This window comes from Clarias gariepinus, chromosome 19 (genome assembly GCF_024256425.1).
Source record: "Clarias gariepinus isolate MV-2021 ecotype Netherlands chromosome 19, CGAR_prim_01v2, whole genome shotgun sequence".
Classification (NCBI taxonomy): Eukaryota; Metazoa; Chordata; class Actinopteri; order Siluriformes; family Clariidae; genus Clarias; species Clarias gariepinus.
The window spans coordinates 26,275,776-26,292,865 of NC_071118.1; the positions used below are offsets into that span (position 1 = coordinate 26,275,776).

At 37.6% G+C, this 17,090-nt stretch overlaps 2 protein-coding genes across 14 annotated transcripts in view; both read left to right on the top strand.

Moving 5' to 3' along the window:
• Positions 1-1,048: 1,048 nt before the first annotated feature.
• Positions 1,049-2,652, top strand: LOC128507984 (uncharacterized). The gene has a single exon (XM_053479172.1). It carries the CDS (start codon positions 1,157-1,159, stop codon positions 2,006-2,008), a length of 852 nt encoding a protein of 283 aa, XP_053335147.1. The 5' UTR covers positions 1,049-1,156; the 3' UTR covers positions 2,009-2,652.
• A 6,995-nt stretch (positions 2,653-9,647) lies between these two features.
• Positions 9,648-17,090, top strand: part of grin1a (glutamate receptor, ionotropic, N-methyl D-aspartate 1a) — a 33,039-nt gene continuing 25,596 nt past the window's right edge. For all 13 annotated transcript variants that reach the window (XM_053477798.1, XM_053477799.1, XM_053477803.1 and 10 more), the window contains exons 1-2: positions 9,648-10,298; positions 14,891-15,025. In XM_053477798.1, the coding sequence (XP_053333773.1) occupies positions 10,050-10,298; positions 14,891-15,025 (384 nt within the window). In that variant the 5' untranslated portion in view covers positions 9,648-10,049. The remainder of the gene's footprint in view (positions 10,299-14,890; positions 15,026-17,090) is intronic.

Here is a 17,090-nt window from a genome sequence, read left to right on the forward strand (position 1 = left end):
CCGCAGGCACTGTGATAAAGCGAGTGAAACAGTGTGTTCCCGATTGCCTTGTCATCTAGATTGATTTTATAAATCTGCAGGTGTTTGGGATGAATCATACAGGTTTCTATAATGACTTCAGTAATCTATACAGTACCATACTATGTAATGGAAAATACTTTTCTTTTGTTCAATGAATTTAATTATTTTTTTGATTTAACCTTCAGGAGATGTTTCTAACATGCCATAGACTTGTATGTATCATTGCTAAAGACGACAGATATGTTTAATATATGAAAATGCAAAATTACAGCATTGATTGTATAATGAACTATATTTACTTTTATTTAAAAATCATTTTGCTCTGAAAATCAACTGTATTTACACTGACTACAAAATATCTATCTATCTATCTATCTATCTATCTATCTATCTATCTATCTATCTATCCATCCATCCATCCATCAATCCATCTATGCCCAATCCACTGATCCCTTTACCTGTCCTTGAACCATCTATTCATCACTAATCAATACATTCTAATTGACCTATCTATCCACATACCTAACAATCCAGCCCTTGGTTCGGCCACCTTTGCAACCATTCATTCATCCATGCATCTATATATGCATACACCTGTCCGTTTAGCCAGTCCTCTACACCCATCAATCTATTCATCTGTTCATCCATCAATCCATCCATGCATTGACTTATTTGTCCATTTTCTGTCTTCCATCCATCCATATAATATTTTTGTAAATGGATGTCATACAAAATATATATAAAGAAATTCTCAAATAAACCAGTGAATCTAAGGCTCAGATCTTCTGCCCTCACTCATTTTTTTGAAAAGCATATACACATCTTTTAAAAAATGTAATGAATATGGCAAAGAAATGCAAGCTTTTCCACACTGACCTTATTGTTTCTTACAGAGGTCAGCACCTTGATTAATTTGATTCAGTCCCACAGGGCTTTCAAAGTGCTCCACCTTTTAATGATAAGGCAAGCTAGAATAAATAATGCTCCTTCCTTTTACCTCTACACTGAAAACAATGCATCAGCAATTTTGAAAGGTTATGGAAGAAGGAAAGTCATTATTGGAAAAAGTAAACGATTTTCCGCTTGACAGAATAGGACACTATTTTTTCTGGAATGTGTTTCTCTTTCTGGAGCCATGGACCCTGGGTTGTCTCATCCTGAAAATTTAGATCAGGAAAGAAAACCTGGATGTATTTGTAATCCAGAGTCAGGAAATCTCTGTGTTCAGATACTTTCAAATAATCTGGATGAAGGAACAACACAAGGAAGCATCGAAACCCCCACGGTTTCAGCTACAGATGAACCAAACCTGAGTGAAATTCACTCAGGGGACTGTTTGGCTCAAGAACCTTTGCTTAATGAACATTTTAATAAACTGTGTCCTGATGAAAGGGAGCACACTGTGTCAAGGACAGAGAGGACAGGTGGTGGGATCAGCAGGACACTTGGCCGTCCGATTCGGGAACCGACTGACTCTGCGTTAGAAGAATGCCCGATTTGCACCGAACCCTACCACTCCCAGGGTGACCATAGCGTAGCGCTGCTAAACTGTGACCATACCGTGTGCCAGCGCTGCTTGGCCATCATGCTCAAACGGGCAGCAGACTGCTCTCGAGTACAGTGCCCCCTGTGTCGTCAGAAAACCCCACTTCTACAGTGGCAGATTTACAGGCTTCATGAGGATATCACATTCTGTACTCGTCCTCCAGATCTCTCAGACCTGACGACACAATCAGAACCAGAAGTCGGTACAGGGTTCTGTTCGACTTTGGAGCAGTGTTTGCAGGTGCGTGCTGAGACGGCACGAGTCTGTGGATGTTTCGAGCATCCTCGTGGAGTCATGCAGGCCATCCGGCGTATGCAGAGACGCTGCCGTTGCTGCTATGTGACGTTGCTCTTGATGCTGTACATGGTAGAGCTGAGCTTTCTGTTGCTAGTTTTTCTGCCCGTCCTAGTTCTTGTACTTCTGTTCACTCTTGCATCCTAGATTAAAAATGTGACCCAGTGCTAAGGAATGGCATGGCACAAAAAACTGCAGTTTATAGACAGGTACAGGCTTGTAAAAAATGTGCATAAAGAAGCACGATGTGACTTTTGACCATACTGTAGCTTGCAAAGCATAATACAGCTATAATTAAACTTTCCTATTTTCAACCATTCTAAACTCCTGCTGTTGAAACCAGATCTTTTTTTATTGACTTGTTCTAGACATAGGATTAAAATAGAAAACTCTAACTGTAAAAGGATGAGTTATGAAAGCATAGCAGCAGTATGGTAATGTGTTAGTGTTTATATACACTGATCAGCCAAAGCGGTAAAACTATTAACATTAAGACCACCTTTAGATTCTTTGGGTGCTGTGGGTTGCGAGTTGGGGCCCCTGTGGATCCGACTTGTTTATTTGGCGTTTAAGTGGATTGGGATTTTGGAGATCTTGAAGACATTGGAAGTCGATGTTAATTTTTTTCAATTATTTTTGCTGCATTGGCTTTTCTATGGGATTAGACTGGACAGGCTGGCCTTTGGTGAGTCTTGAGTGTCAGTGATCCTGTCACCAGTTTGCTGGTGTATAGTTAGTTTATGGTTCATATAGTCTATGTTGTTTCGTTTGTCTGGTGGTGGTGGTGTTGAGGTTATGGCTAATCAATGTATATATATATATATATATATATATATATATATATATATATATATATATATATATATATATATATATTCTTATAAGTGTCCATTTATTGCATATACAAGACTGTACCTTTAATTGCAGCACCTCTCATTCTATATACTAAGGAGGTATATTTCTATCTTAAGCTCAAACTAAATCTAATTACTCACTTCTTATAGAACAGGTCAGTATTTTATATTCAAGAAACATAAGTCAACATTAACTTTGCTATCACAAATGATATTTCAGATGTTAGTTTGAAAGAATATATAAATGAGGTCAAATACACAATAAAGAGCCATGATTTATTTGTGACTTGTTCATGACTTGATAACATTTTTGTTTTGGTGTGAAGTATTCCTCTCTGCCTCGCAGCGTCCTAGTTTTTTGGAGGAACAGATTTGACATAATTTATAACCATAGCAACCCTCCGAAGTTGGTGCGCAGCCACAACTATTCAGCGGACTTGACTCATGCTGAAATTTCATTTTTCCCGTTGCGACTGTGTGATCCCACTTTCTGATCTGAGTAATAATTTGGTTTCAGACGACAGTTCTGCAAGAATACATGAGAGCTGTCACACATTTTTCCATTTATTATTGATTTAAATTGCATTTATGCCTCATATAGAAGATTTTGGGCGAGTCAATTTAAGAGGGTTTTTAGGGATATTAAAAACACTTGAGACAGTTATCATTCTGATTTTTGTTCATTTACAGACTATTCAATTCATTGTGATGTTTCTGGTGAATCATTACAGGACATTTACTTAAATAATTTTTAATAATGATTTACTTTTTAATCAAATTTAGGTTTTTAAAACAATTTTAAGATAAAACAAGATTCAAAAGGATGGGTGGGATCAGATGCAGCAACTTTCCTAGACCACATGTCCACATTAATCCTAAATTTGACGTAGGGTGTTCTCACATTATTATTATTATTATTATTTTTTTTTAAAGTTATTATTCATATGATTTATAAATACATACACAAGTATCTGGGTGATTTTTTTTAAAAATAATTCAAAGATTTAAATTTGGATGTCTGCTATACATTATGACTTAGACTCAACATAGACACTCATCAGCTTTTCGTCACAATGAAAGTAGGCAAAAATGGCTTACAGATATTAATAATAAACCGACCATCTGTGCACTTCCTTTTAAAAGATGTTGCTTTTCTTTAAAATCTTTAAAAGCAGAAAAGTAGTGCATGTGTGGGAGTAGGAAATAAAACAAAACGCTTCCCTCCTGCTATCCTGTGAGGTCACATTCTGGTTTCACAGCCGTCTCTTGCTCTTCTTCTTGCCTCCTTTATCTTCTCTCTGCAGTAGGGGAAATCAGCACAAGGAAACAGGTGTGTCAGCCTTATTCCATAGGGTGCCTTTAGTATTCTTTTCACTTGTGGGTGTTACAGTGTATGCATCTGTGTGTGCGTGTGTGTATGTGTGTGTGTGTGTGTGTGTGTGTGTGTATATGTCTGTGTGTGGTTATATTCTTTGGCAGGAGCATCATTATATAACTGCTGCAGTGCAGCCTGGCCCCGCTGTATTGATGTCTCAAGCGGTGGGAGGGACACGAAGGTCTTGTCGCTTGCCCAGTAAGAGCGATCCATTCTGAGTGATCTCAACTCTTAAGAGCGAGAGAACACACTTCAGCACTTTCACACACTAAACCACTTATCCTTAATGCATACCTGTATTATTCAACTACAAAATGGCCTGGCTTTCTCATTTTTTTTTTCTCTCCCTGAACATTAACAACCACTTTTAAATGCACAGGCTTACTCGGTAAACTTTGCTCAGCTATAAATAAAGTGGTCCCATGTGGCGTGCTGGCCTAATACATTATTTAAAGTTCACAGCGTAGCCTATCAAGATCAATTGCGACCCAATTCACAAATCCCCCATCGCTCTGATGTGGAAACACTCTGACATTCACAGTTAGATACTAGGTATGATGATAGGAGTCAGAAAGCATTTTCTGTCCAAGAGGGAAATTAATTGAATTTCCACATCGAATGGCATTTCAATTATTCAAAGTTAGAATGAGGTCATTTATTAAGCCTTAATATTAATTTAAAACTTTCTGTAAACTGATTAAAAACTTACGGCCGTTACATTGTTTGTTGTGCTTTTAAGTTTTCAAATTTGATTGCTTAGAAAGATTCACTATCTTAAACTCTCTCACTAAAAGTACTGCCAGTGTGTACATCCAACATGCCACAGGTTTATATTAATGCACTTGTTCTAATGTGTTAACTTGCTCAAAAGAAGTGGGATGAGAGATGCTGCACATAATAAAGCCTAACGATGAACAGGTAAAAAAAAATGTAGTGTTATTTAACAAATTATAATGTTTTCTGGAAAGAGATATTTATTTGCAGTCACTGGGTTGTAAGATGTGGTTCAAAAAGGCAGGATAAAAGTGCTTGATTTCAATATTAGATTTATCAAGAGCAGGCTTGCTCCAGAATCCAAATAATGAAGTTCTTAGGGCTTGTTAAAACCATGCATGTATGACTTGAACAGTTTATTGGCACAGTAGGGTATAAAATAAATGTTCTATATATTTTTGTCCTAACCAAGCTTACTGCACTTACTGTATGCATAACAAAAATGCATTATGTTTTGCCTTTATAGCGTTTGGCCCATAATGACTTGTGGGTTGATGCTTAGTACTGAAAGGTTTTTAATAATTTGTGTGGTTTTTATGTACATTATATTTGACGTGCATGCTTTATTTACCAGTCAGGTCATAGATGCATTGACAGATAATGTGGAAACAACTTACCGCAAGTTCTACCAGTGTGTTTGAAAAATGCTACCGCCGATAAATCTAAAAAATATATAGCTAGTTAATTTAAATAAAATAGTGAAAGCTGTTATAAACATTTTTTTTTTGCTACTGGTAGGCAATCCTGACAGGGTAGGAAAAAATTATAACATGGGCAAACTAATCAAAAACTAGACAGGATCATAGCAGAAACCAAAACAAAAGTGAGCACATGGGACTTGTCACTTCAGGATCTGCAAAGCAAAGAGGGACAATCAGTAAGCTTTCTGGCTTGGCAAAGGACATTTTGCTTTCTGATTTCTTTTTTAGTCTAATACCGCTGGCAACTTTAGTTCCTATAACACAAATAATAAAGGGAATAAACTTCATCATTTATTACTAATTTAAAAACTATTTGTTGACATATCACTTTTGGATAAGAGGATTTAAACACTTTGTAGCAGGCGGCTTGATTCCACAAGGTTGTGGATTATCTTCCTATTACAGCATGACACGTCCTTTTTTTTAAAAAAAAAACAAATACATACATATGTGTTATTAATATTTAAATGCTTTTAGGCTTGAATAGCCTCCTGCATGGGGCATAAGTGCCAATTCATTTCATTAACACCCCACATTTACAAAATGCCTACATGAGGAATACTTTGCAACTTCACACTCCAGGAGACAGTCTTGTTTCCTTGGCAACCATGATTTTTTTCATCTCTCTTTTCTTCTTTATCATAAGCTATACACTTAGACCTGAGTGCACACTACTTTTATGAAAGAGCTTTTTGTTTTACTCTTTAAATCAGCCCTGGATATTACTGTGAAGAAGAAATCTAATAAAGTAGAAGGACTGCAGAAACATAATGATCAAAAATAAGCTTTGGGCTTAATGTGTATCTTTTTTTTTTTTCTTCACAAAAAGCAATGCTTCAGAGAACATTAATACTGAAGGTTTTTTTTTTTTTTTTTTGCTGGTGTGGATGCAGAAGACGACTGGCTCTTGGATGGATTTCTGCATGATTAAAAATGTGAAAGTATGGATGACTTGGTTACATAATTTGAGCAGCTGTGCTTATATGAATGATTTGAAACCCTGTGGCTGGCAGTTATCTTCATGCAAATTGCACCTTGAATTACAAGATTAAGAAACATTATTAATTTCCTTCATAAAACCACAAAATAAATTTGCATTTGAAAAGACTCATGCTTCTCATTTTAAGCTGTCTCTCAGTAAGTTTCCAGACTTTAAGAAATGTATTCTTGAGTTACAAACCACACCAGGATGTCTAAGATATGAGATTTCAGATTTTTAGTCAAGGAAAGTGTGATGGTTTTGCCATGCGAGTTTGTACCATGCTAACTGGTGGTCTTCGCGACGTCAATCACTTGTAGCTCCAAGTCTAATCTCTTGAAAAAAAACTTGACTTTAAATCTAATCAAAGGTTCTGCGACTCAGCGGGTCACACATTCTCTCTCTCTCTCTCTCTCTCTTTCTCATTCTCTCTGTTCAACCCACTTTTGAGGAAAGTGGAAGAACATGGATTTGACAGGATTTTCATAGACAGGATTTATAAGACATTCTTTCCATGAATTTTTCCTGCTAGATTCTCTTATAGAACACTTGCACAATTTTGTCACACCAAGTGCTTTATGTCAAGGAATTTTAAATATAAACAATGATATTTTATATGATATTTTCATGAAATGTACTGAACATTTGTTCCTCTGTTCATGTCCCAGTTTTCTTGAATTGTTTGGATTGCATTATATATGTTTTTAACATCTTAAAATTTCAAAAGCAGCTCTCAGAATCAGTGTCTATGCAAAAACAGTTTATATCCCATCTGCTGCTTTGTGCAGCAATTTTTAGGAAAGAGAGATCCATGTTTTGTTCCTTTTTGGCTAACTGGCAGTAATGAGATCTTTTTAATGAGATCTCTTATGGAAAGAGTCAGAAAGAGTCAGATCTAATCTGCACACTTTCCCTACACGTTATTTCATCCCTTTTGCACATTATGTTTTTATTTTATTTTAGTTTTGGTTTTGGCTCAGAAAAAAAAACCCTACATATTAAAGCTATGCCTCAGTGGAGTGTAATAATTCACAACGCCAACGCAGAAAGTAGAGGAGCCTGGGGACGCGCAGAGCAGCACGTGAACGAGCATTAGGCTGGGACTTAAGATTCAAAATTTTACCCATGCGTTCATCGCTCAAGGAATTTCAAAGGTCCAACGATTCAGTGGTCAGTGTGATTATCTTGAAGGCATAAAAAAAGCTTCATCTGTGTGGATATTTGTTAAAAAAAATTATTTGAACGTGAAAAAGATTTTGTCTTTGATTAAGGAAGATGATAGAAGTAATACGTCTGTTCGCACAACATCAAGTCATATCAGACATTACATGACACATACCTGTATTGCTTCATCTTCCTGTGTCTGTGTCAGAGTCAGAAAATATACTAATATACAAACATACAACATACAAGCTCTGGGGGTTCTATAATTATGCATACAGTGTTATACAGTAATAACCTGCATAACTTATATATTACCTTGTCCAATACGTTAACCTAAATACAAGCCTGTGTATGTGCTATTTGTGTTTGGCTATTTTAGATAGCCTACTTATTTTATAGGCATATACACTATGGCATATACTGTAGCTTTGCTAAGTACAGTATACACTTTAAAATACTGTTCGCATAATTGCCACATAGCTGTGCATCTTATTTCTTGCATTGTTGTGTAAAACATATAGTGTCATTACCTCTGAAAATGACACTATCAAGCATTCTTTTAACAATTTAGGATAAAATAAAACACCTTTATGATAAAAATAATATGCTACTACTATGCTAGGGAATGATAATTGTAATGAATCTTATAAAATGTTGTTGTTCGTCTTTTGGCTGCTCCCATGCAAATCTCCACAACTGACCATCTAATGTGCGCAACAACTTGGCACATGATTTTACGCTGGAAGTCCTTCCTGATGCAACACACCCACTTCATGCAGGCTTAAAACTAGCACTGCATCTAGTGGCTGCGGTTTGGGCATTGGGTGGGAATTTAACCCTGGCCCGTCTGCATGGTAGGACAAAAATCCTACCTGTGAGCCACCAATGCGTTCGTTTAATCTTACGAAATGAAATCTGAAATTATTGTATTCCTTCTACGGTAAACCTTATGTTATTTATCTCTGTTTGGGTCTGCTCTGACATAGTCTAGATTTTAAAAAGGAACTGAAATATATATAATGATTGGAGATCCTTTTTTTACCTAATGGTAGATGGCCAATCATATAAGATTAAACAAATTATAAGAACTCATTCTTTTGATGTTGGGACATTTAACTGGGATATGAAATTATAATTGGATGGGTCAGACATGGGCCTGTCTGACCCATCCTGGTGACTGCTTCTAGTTGGAGATCTTGTCACATGGATGCCCTGTGTGTCTTGGGACGGTTTCACTCTACCTAGAAGACGGTTCTGGCCTCGACTGGTGTTGACAGCTGTTTCTCTAAGGACTTAACATAGTCCTATAGTTCCTACAAGTCTACCTGAGCCTCCAATAAGTACCTGGATTCCATATTAACATCAATTAACGTAAACTGTTATACTGAACTGCCTACCACCTATAACACACAGTATGAATGCAGATCAATTCCTGCTTTCTGTTCCACCCAAATGAGAATGGGTTCACTGTTGAGTCTGGTTCCTCTCAAGGTTTCTTCCTATTACCAACTCAGGGAGTTTTTCCTTGCCACTGTCGCCCTCGACTTGCTCACCAGGGACAAACTGACCATTTAGATTCATACACATACACATTCACATTCCATACAAACTTAAATAATTCTTTTGATTGTGTTAAGCTGCTTTGCGACAATGACAATTGTTAAAAGCGCTTTACAAATAAAAGTGAATTGAATGACTCATTGACCATTTACAGCACAAACATATGTTTTTGATACAGACTAAAATGTTTACCCTGGATTGTCCAACTTTATGTGTGTTATGTTAACCATCCATAACCTTGAAAAAGCATTCAGGAACCATGAATCCCTCCCCTCCAACCACTGGTTGTCCAGATGCATACGTAGACGTTCTTGAGGAGGAAGGAGGGATTGACAAAATTATGTACCGGTTGCCCCAGCATACCAGGCCAGCTGTCAGCAGCACCACGGACAGCAGCTCCGGGTCTCTCTCGCGCCGCATCGCCACGGACTCGCAGCCTCCCGATAGCGCGTGACACATTTATCTTCTTCTTGCAGGAAATAAGGCGTGAAATAGCATGCCTTTTGCTTGGGTGGGCCGGAAAGCCCGGTTAATGGGAAGGAGGTGAGGCAAAAGGCTGAAAGATAAAGGTAGCTTCAATGAAGCAAAGCATCTCTCACCGTGCAGCCGAGACGCGCAGAGACCCAGTGACCGGGTGCATTCCGCCGCAGTGAGCATGAACCTCCTCGCGCCAGGGATTTTCCACTTCTGAGCAGTGTGTCCACGGTGCTTCCCATACCGATCCGTACAGCACAGCACAGCACAGCACTACCTGAGCAGGAGACCAGGGTTCTTCACCACCATGCGCTTCTTTGTGCTCTCGTTTCTGCTCTCGTGCTCCTGCACCCTGGGCGGCTGCGAGACCAAAATCGTCAACATCGGCGCGGTGCTGAGCCAAAAGCGCTACGAGCAGGTGTTCAAGGATGCGGTGAACCAGGCCAGCATGGTGTACGGCAGAGACAGGTTCAGACTCAACGCCATCTCCGTCACGCACAAAGCCAACGCTATTCAGATGGCCCTGTCCGTGTGTGAGGACCTCATCTCCAGCCAGGTAGGCGCTTCACGGGCTCTTCAGAGCTTTCCCAAGCGATCTCTCTCCCACCTTCTTCTCATTTACTCTCACTGGCTGAATGAAAGGTGTAGGGAATAAATGCGCAGGGCATCGTGGAATAAAGAGCTGGAGTGGTGGTAAGGGAAATGTGAAACTTGAAGCAAATGACCAGAAGGGATGAATTAATTCTGAGGCAGTGATGCAGCTAATGAACTGTAAAAGAATGCTATACACTTTATCATTTTAATAGATTAAAAAAAAAAAAAGATTCAGTCAAGAATTTCTAAGGGAAGTCCTTAGAGAAAGTGATTTTTTTGTTTGTTCCAAGAATCATTTATAATCATCATATGTGAAACATACTGCATGTAACACTTTATTTTGCATTATAACGCAACAAAACTAAAAAAAAACCCATTAGATTGTGTAGATAAATTAAGTTGTGTGTTATATAAATTTAGAAAATTTTGTTTTACACTAAAAGTTTTCAGCAAAGAAAAGGTTTGGAGGAAAGAAATAAATTATAATAAAGCCCCTGAGAAATTCCGAGGCCATTATCTTTTCTCAAAATTTACCTTAACAGATAGTTAAACTGTAGGCATGAAAGGGTTAAAATCTATTTAAAAAATATCAATAAAATAAATAATTAAAAAAAACTTTTTTTAAATAATCCATATAAAATAACTAAACAATTCCATTTTAAGAAATATGTCTATTGATATGAAATTCTTCCCCCTCCAAAGTTAAGATATTAATTATCATAAAAAGTACTGTTAAACTGAGGACAAAAACATTACCTAGGATTAGGTTGTGTCCATTAACAACAACAAAAAAAAAAAAATACAATAAATAAATAAATAATAAAATGCAGCATTATCTATAAATATGTACAGTATATATTAAATCTAAATATACTGTATCCTAACACCTTTTAAATATAAAAAGAAAAACATACCTTATATTCATTGAAAATATGTCATCACAGAAATTTAATTGCTCAGTCAATATTTCAGTGATTGTAGGATTAATTTCTATATTTTCTATATTGCTAGCACAAGTGATATCTAGAACAAAGTCATTATTTCACTACCAGGCTCATTTCCATAGAAATGCTCATAAGCAGTGAGTCAGACAGTGATTCATAACAGAACAATAGTGAGAAAATGTGGGCCAAATGAAACAAAAGGTCAGGATGTGCTTGAATCTTTTTTTTTTTTTTTTCTCGTGTGTGCTAAAGCATTTTGTTAACGGGTTGAAAGATTAATGAGTGGTTGTATTGATCAGTGCACCAGTCAGACTGATCAAATCATGACCCTCGGGTCAAGTGACAAATTGGTTTATAGTGACACTTTTAGAGCTCACATGGGACATAACTTTGGGTGTGTGTATTTGTATATTAATATACATATGAGATCTTCCGAGTGTACAGTATGATAAAGCATAACTAACTAAATGTTAAAAAATGGTGACACAACACTACATTCATTGATATGTAAAACTAAATAAATTCCCAGGATTTATACTTTATCGTGTCACTGATATGCTCCCTGTGAATGTCCAGTGGATGCCCTCAAGTGTGAATCTTCTTCCAAAAAAGTGGCACACAATGTACCTTAAAATCTCCGTTTGTAATTACAGTCAAATCTTTTGAAAGATACATTATATCCAAGGGTGTCACCCCAGAGACACGAATTGCACAAGTACCCTTTATCTGAGAAAGACGAATGTGACTCTCATAGCTAAAACCATTTCCGATTTTCTTTACCAGAGTAACAAAATCATTCATTGTAGTAACTGAATACGGTTCTTCATATTTATAAGTGAATGGGTTGCAAGTTAACAGTAGGTTTATAACATTCATTAAAGTAAAAAATGAAGACATTTGATGTGCAGGATTGAATTACTCACTCCATCGTCGATCAGAGTGATCAGTGATGAAATGCCTGGATGTATTTATCTTATGGGAATGATATTTTAGCCTTTATAGTTCCCCTGTGGTTCTCAAACTATTTTAAGCCAGGGACATTTGAGAACCTATTAGATCTGAATTGATTAAAAATGGCTGCATAGCCTGGTACATATGATAACTTGTTACTCATATAACTTGACCTGACTATACTTCACAGACTCCTGGTGATCCCTGCGCCCCAACATTTGGATGCACTGCTGTAACTGATTAATAGCTGCTACAGCACTAGCTAGATGGTGGGAGGACGAACTAGCTAATTGGTGGGAATTGAAAAAACTGGGAGACAAATAGGCTGAAAACAAATAAAAACAAAATGTTAAATCACATACAGCATCCCACATCATCTCTCACTCCGTAAAGGACACCAGATTTGTTTACTGTCGTTTTTTTTTTTTTAAACCTGGGAGGCAGTATGTTGATAACAGTCAGTGCTTGTTCGTGACTGGGTGCAGTCCAGACGCAGCACTAACTATGATAACTATGATATAAACAGAAAATCTGTGTTTCTGTAGCCTGCTGTCAGTCTGTCGGGGATTTGGATCTTCCTGTGGTAGGAGCACAGCTGTTACAAAAGCAAGTAGGTGTAAAATAAATGGGGCGTATGCATTACGATCCGTTATATAAGAAGGAGTGTCACAACTTGTTAAACTTTAGTAGAACTCTAGAGATCAGTGAAGTGCATGGTCTGATATCACAATCTCTGTGAATGCGAATGAACGTGACATTAGGAATTCAATTTCAGAATAAATACTTGTGTATCAGTTCTTGTTATTCATTTGTTAGAAGTTATATGAGGTAGGAATAAATCACTTGGACATTTAAGCATTTGGCAGACAGCCTTTATTTAAAGCGACTTACATCATTATCTCATTATACGTCTGAGCAGTTTTAGGGTTTAAGGGCCTTGCTCAAGGGACTAACAGGGACAACTTGGTGGTCGTGGGATTTTGAAATCGTCGTAGGACCTTTCAAACCGTGGTTTAACATCTTGATCACTGAACTACCCCTGACCTTACTTCCTCATGTGCTGTGGAATGACGAGTCACTTTTACTGCCCTGTCGTTGATTATTTTTCAATAGCAGCACATTATAAAGTTTTTTTTTCTTCGTATTATTAGAATCTGTTGATGATTGCTATGTGTAATTTATTAATGAACAGTAATAACTTTTTATCTAAGACCAAAAAATGCAGCTTGTCATGTTACTGGAAAAAGAAGCAAAGTTAATACTTTTCAATGGGACACGTTCCAACACCTTTCATTAATGTTAAAAAACATCTCATTAAGAATAACATATTATTAACAATTTCTATTAACCTTACTTAGTAAATTAGAATAGTTATTGCTACAGAAATTACAACGTCCAATCAGATTTGAGGACTCAGCAGGAGTATGTATGTTATAAATGCTCGTAAATGCCAAACTATTATTTGGGCAATTTAAAGTTATTCAAAATCGTATCTATGGACACACAGAGACTGAGAAGAGAGGCATCCTGGGTATTGCAGCGAGCCGAATCTCTGGGGAGCGATGGAGTCAGGAGTAGCACTGCATCATTAAAAGCCTGCTTGCACCAAATTAAATTAAAAGCACTTTAAGCACTCATACTCTGGTTGATGCCTTTTAAAAAGTGCTGAAGTCATGCTTTCTGAGCTGGCAGGCTCGATAGAAAATGCACAGTAATCCCTTAATGTCCAGAACCCTATTCAGCTTTTCTCTCAAAATTAGTTCGCCTCCATTTTTCCAATTCTCTGTTAAACACGGAGTCCATGTCCATGTATGTATTTTCAGGGTTGTTTATATGCAAAGTGCGCCATATATCTTTTTTAAATTTTCTAAATCTTTTATTTTTTATCCTTTCACCAATGTGCATCGATCTTTGGAAAAGATGGTTTGTGGCAGATGGTCCAAAAGAGATGCCTGAGCGCGTGTTGGATGGAAAAACCTCATCTGAGGCCCAACCATGCAGCCTGTCAAGATACAGAGCCATTACAGCGATGTAGACAATCCAAAAAATCCCACATTTTTTGTCTCTTCCTGTTGTTTTTTTTACCATATTTTTACTGAATATGGCCTTATTGTGAGCATCTGGGGTCCCTTTGAAACAAATGCTGCCAACGCAATGTGTTTGTCATGCATAAATGATTAGACAGAGAAGCACTGTTCAACTGTTGAGGGATTTTCATGTAATTGTCATTTGTAGAGACAAATTTCACACAATTTGTTGACAGGTTCGTTTACGTTAAAGCAAGACAAGGCCTACTGGTATAAAATATTCTAGTAGGGTTTAACCTGCTCTTTGTTTCAAGGAAAAAACATTGCTGGCAAATGGCATTGCCTATTGATGATTTAATAAAATGTACATGATTTTGCTTTGAGGCTCAACTATACTGGTTTCATAATCATAATAATAATAATAATAATAAGGCTGAGTTACTGGGTTGGAAGTGGTAGATTCTTTAGCTTTCGTTTCCAGCCCTCGCTGCCTAGAAAACCTGAATATTTTATACCACTTCAGAATCAAAGGTGTATCTTAAAGAGACATATCTAGGTCAACTATTTTTATTTTTTTCTCATACTTTTTCATGTCTAGGGAATAAAAATGTCTTTGCTTGTGCTGTCTACAGGTCTATGCGATTTTGGTGAGCCACCCTCCACAGTCCAGTGACCACCTCACACCTACACCGGTCTCCTATACTGCAGGCTTCTACCGTATCCCTGTAGTCGGCCTTACAACCAGAATGTCCATCTATTCTGATAAGGTTGGTGTTAATGCACTTGGGGAATGTAATAAATGGGCTTATTTAAGCAGAATTTGAAGTTTAATATATTAGCATTTTCAAGTTACATGCTTATTTTAAGAATAGTTTATTTTAACATCATTTTGGAATAATAATATTGTACCATATACATGATAACAGTTTACTTATTAAAACCTTGATATTATTTTGTAGAATTATGTTATTCTTAGCATTGAATATTGTTATATGTAGATATTTTACTTTCTTTGGTAATTACTGTTGTTTTGTAAAATCCAGTAAGCTCAGTGTCTACCAGAAATGTGTTATGATTACTTTTCATTGAATGAATATTAATTAATTAATTTTATTTTATGGGAGATGTGCAAAGCTGTGGCAATTATAGAGGTATAAAGCTAATGAGCCAGACAATGAAGCTGTGGGAAAGAGTAGTGGAAGCTAGGTTAAGGGCAGAGGTGAGCATTTGTGAATATGGTTTTATGCCTAGAAAGAGTACATCAGATGCAGTAGTTGCTTTGAGGTCGCTGGCGGAGGAGTACAGAGAAGGTAACAGGGAGTTGCATTGTGTCTTTGAAGATTTAGAAAAAGTGTATGACAGGGTGCCAAGAGAGGAGCTGTGGTATTGTATGAGAAGTCTGGAGTGGCAGAGAAGTATGTTAGAGTGGTGCAGGACATGTATGAGAGCTGTAAGACCGTGGTGAGATGTGCTGTAGGTGTGACAAAAGAGTTCAAGGTGGAGGTGGGTCTGCATCAAGGATCGGCTCTAAGCCCCTTTTTGTTTGCTCTGGTGATGGACAGGATGACAAATGAGGTAAGACAGGAGTCCCCATGGACTATGATGTTTGCAGATGACATTGTGCTTTGTAGCGAGAGCGGGGAACAGGTGGAGGAAAATTTGGAGAGGTGGAGGTATGCTCTGGAAAGCAGAGGAATGAAGGTTAGCCGCAGCAAGACAGAATACATGTGTGTAAATGAGAGGGACCCAAGAGGATCGGTGAGGCTACAGGGAGCAGAGGTAAAGAAAGTGCAGGATTTTAAGTACTTAGGGTCAACGGTCCAAAGCAACGGAGAGTGTTCAAAGGAGGTGAAGAGGCCGGTATAGGCAGGTTGGAATGGGTGGAGAAAAGTGTCAGGTGTGTTGTGCGATAAAAGAGTATCAGCGAGAATGAAAGGAAAGGTGTACAGGACAGTGGTGAGACCAGCGATGCTCTACGGCTTAGAGACAGTGGCGCTGAAGAAAAGACAGGAGGCAGAGTTGGAGGTAGCAGAGATGAAGATGTTGAGGTTCTCTTTGGGAGTGACAAGGATGGATAGGATCAAGAAGGAGTTTATCAGAGGGACAACCTACGTTAGATGTTTTGGAGTTAAAGTCAGAGAGGCCAGATTGAGGTGGTTTGGACATGTCCAGAGGAGAGATGGTGAATATATCGGTAGAAGGATGTTGAGGTTGGAACTGCCAGGCAGGAGGTCTAGAGGAAGACCAAAGAGGAGATTTATGGATGCAGTGAGAGAGGACATGAAGTTAGTTGGTGTGAGAGAAGAGGATGCAGAGGATAGGGTTAGATGGAGGCAGATGATTCGCTGTGGCGGCACTGAAAGGGACCAGCCGAAGGACAAAGAAGATATTTATTTCAGAATTTTATTCTGATATAGGCCTACAATCTTTTTTTTTTTAATTCATGCCACTGAGATGAAATTGTGTTTGTGTCATGTGGCCTTTTAAGTTTATTTATTAATTAATTTTTTTTTTATTCATTTGATAATGAATTTACATAACGCTATTCCAATTGACCATGGTTCCAGATGGCCGTACACTTGAGAACCTTATTCAAGAGAACAAATGAATGATGACATATTAGATTTATTTACTTTATAACGACAACAACAAATGAAAAAACAGGAAATATGATTTTGGCCTTGTATGTAAACATGTATAAGAGGTTAATATTCCTCAGTAATTTGTAGAAAATATGTCATATTTATACTGAGACAAGACACTATTTGACTCATTCTCTATACTACTGTACTTATCCAGGGTTATGCGTGTCCTGGAGCCTATTCCAGGGTA

What these genes read in the sequence shown, in the direction of transcription:
- LOC128507984 (XM_053479172.1), top strand. Translation starts at nt 1,157, where the DNA reads ATGGACCCTGGGTTGTCTCATCCTGAAAATTTAGATCAGGAAAGAAAA.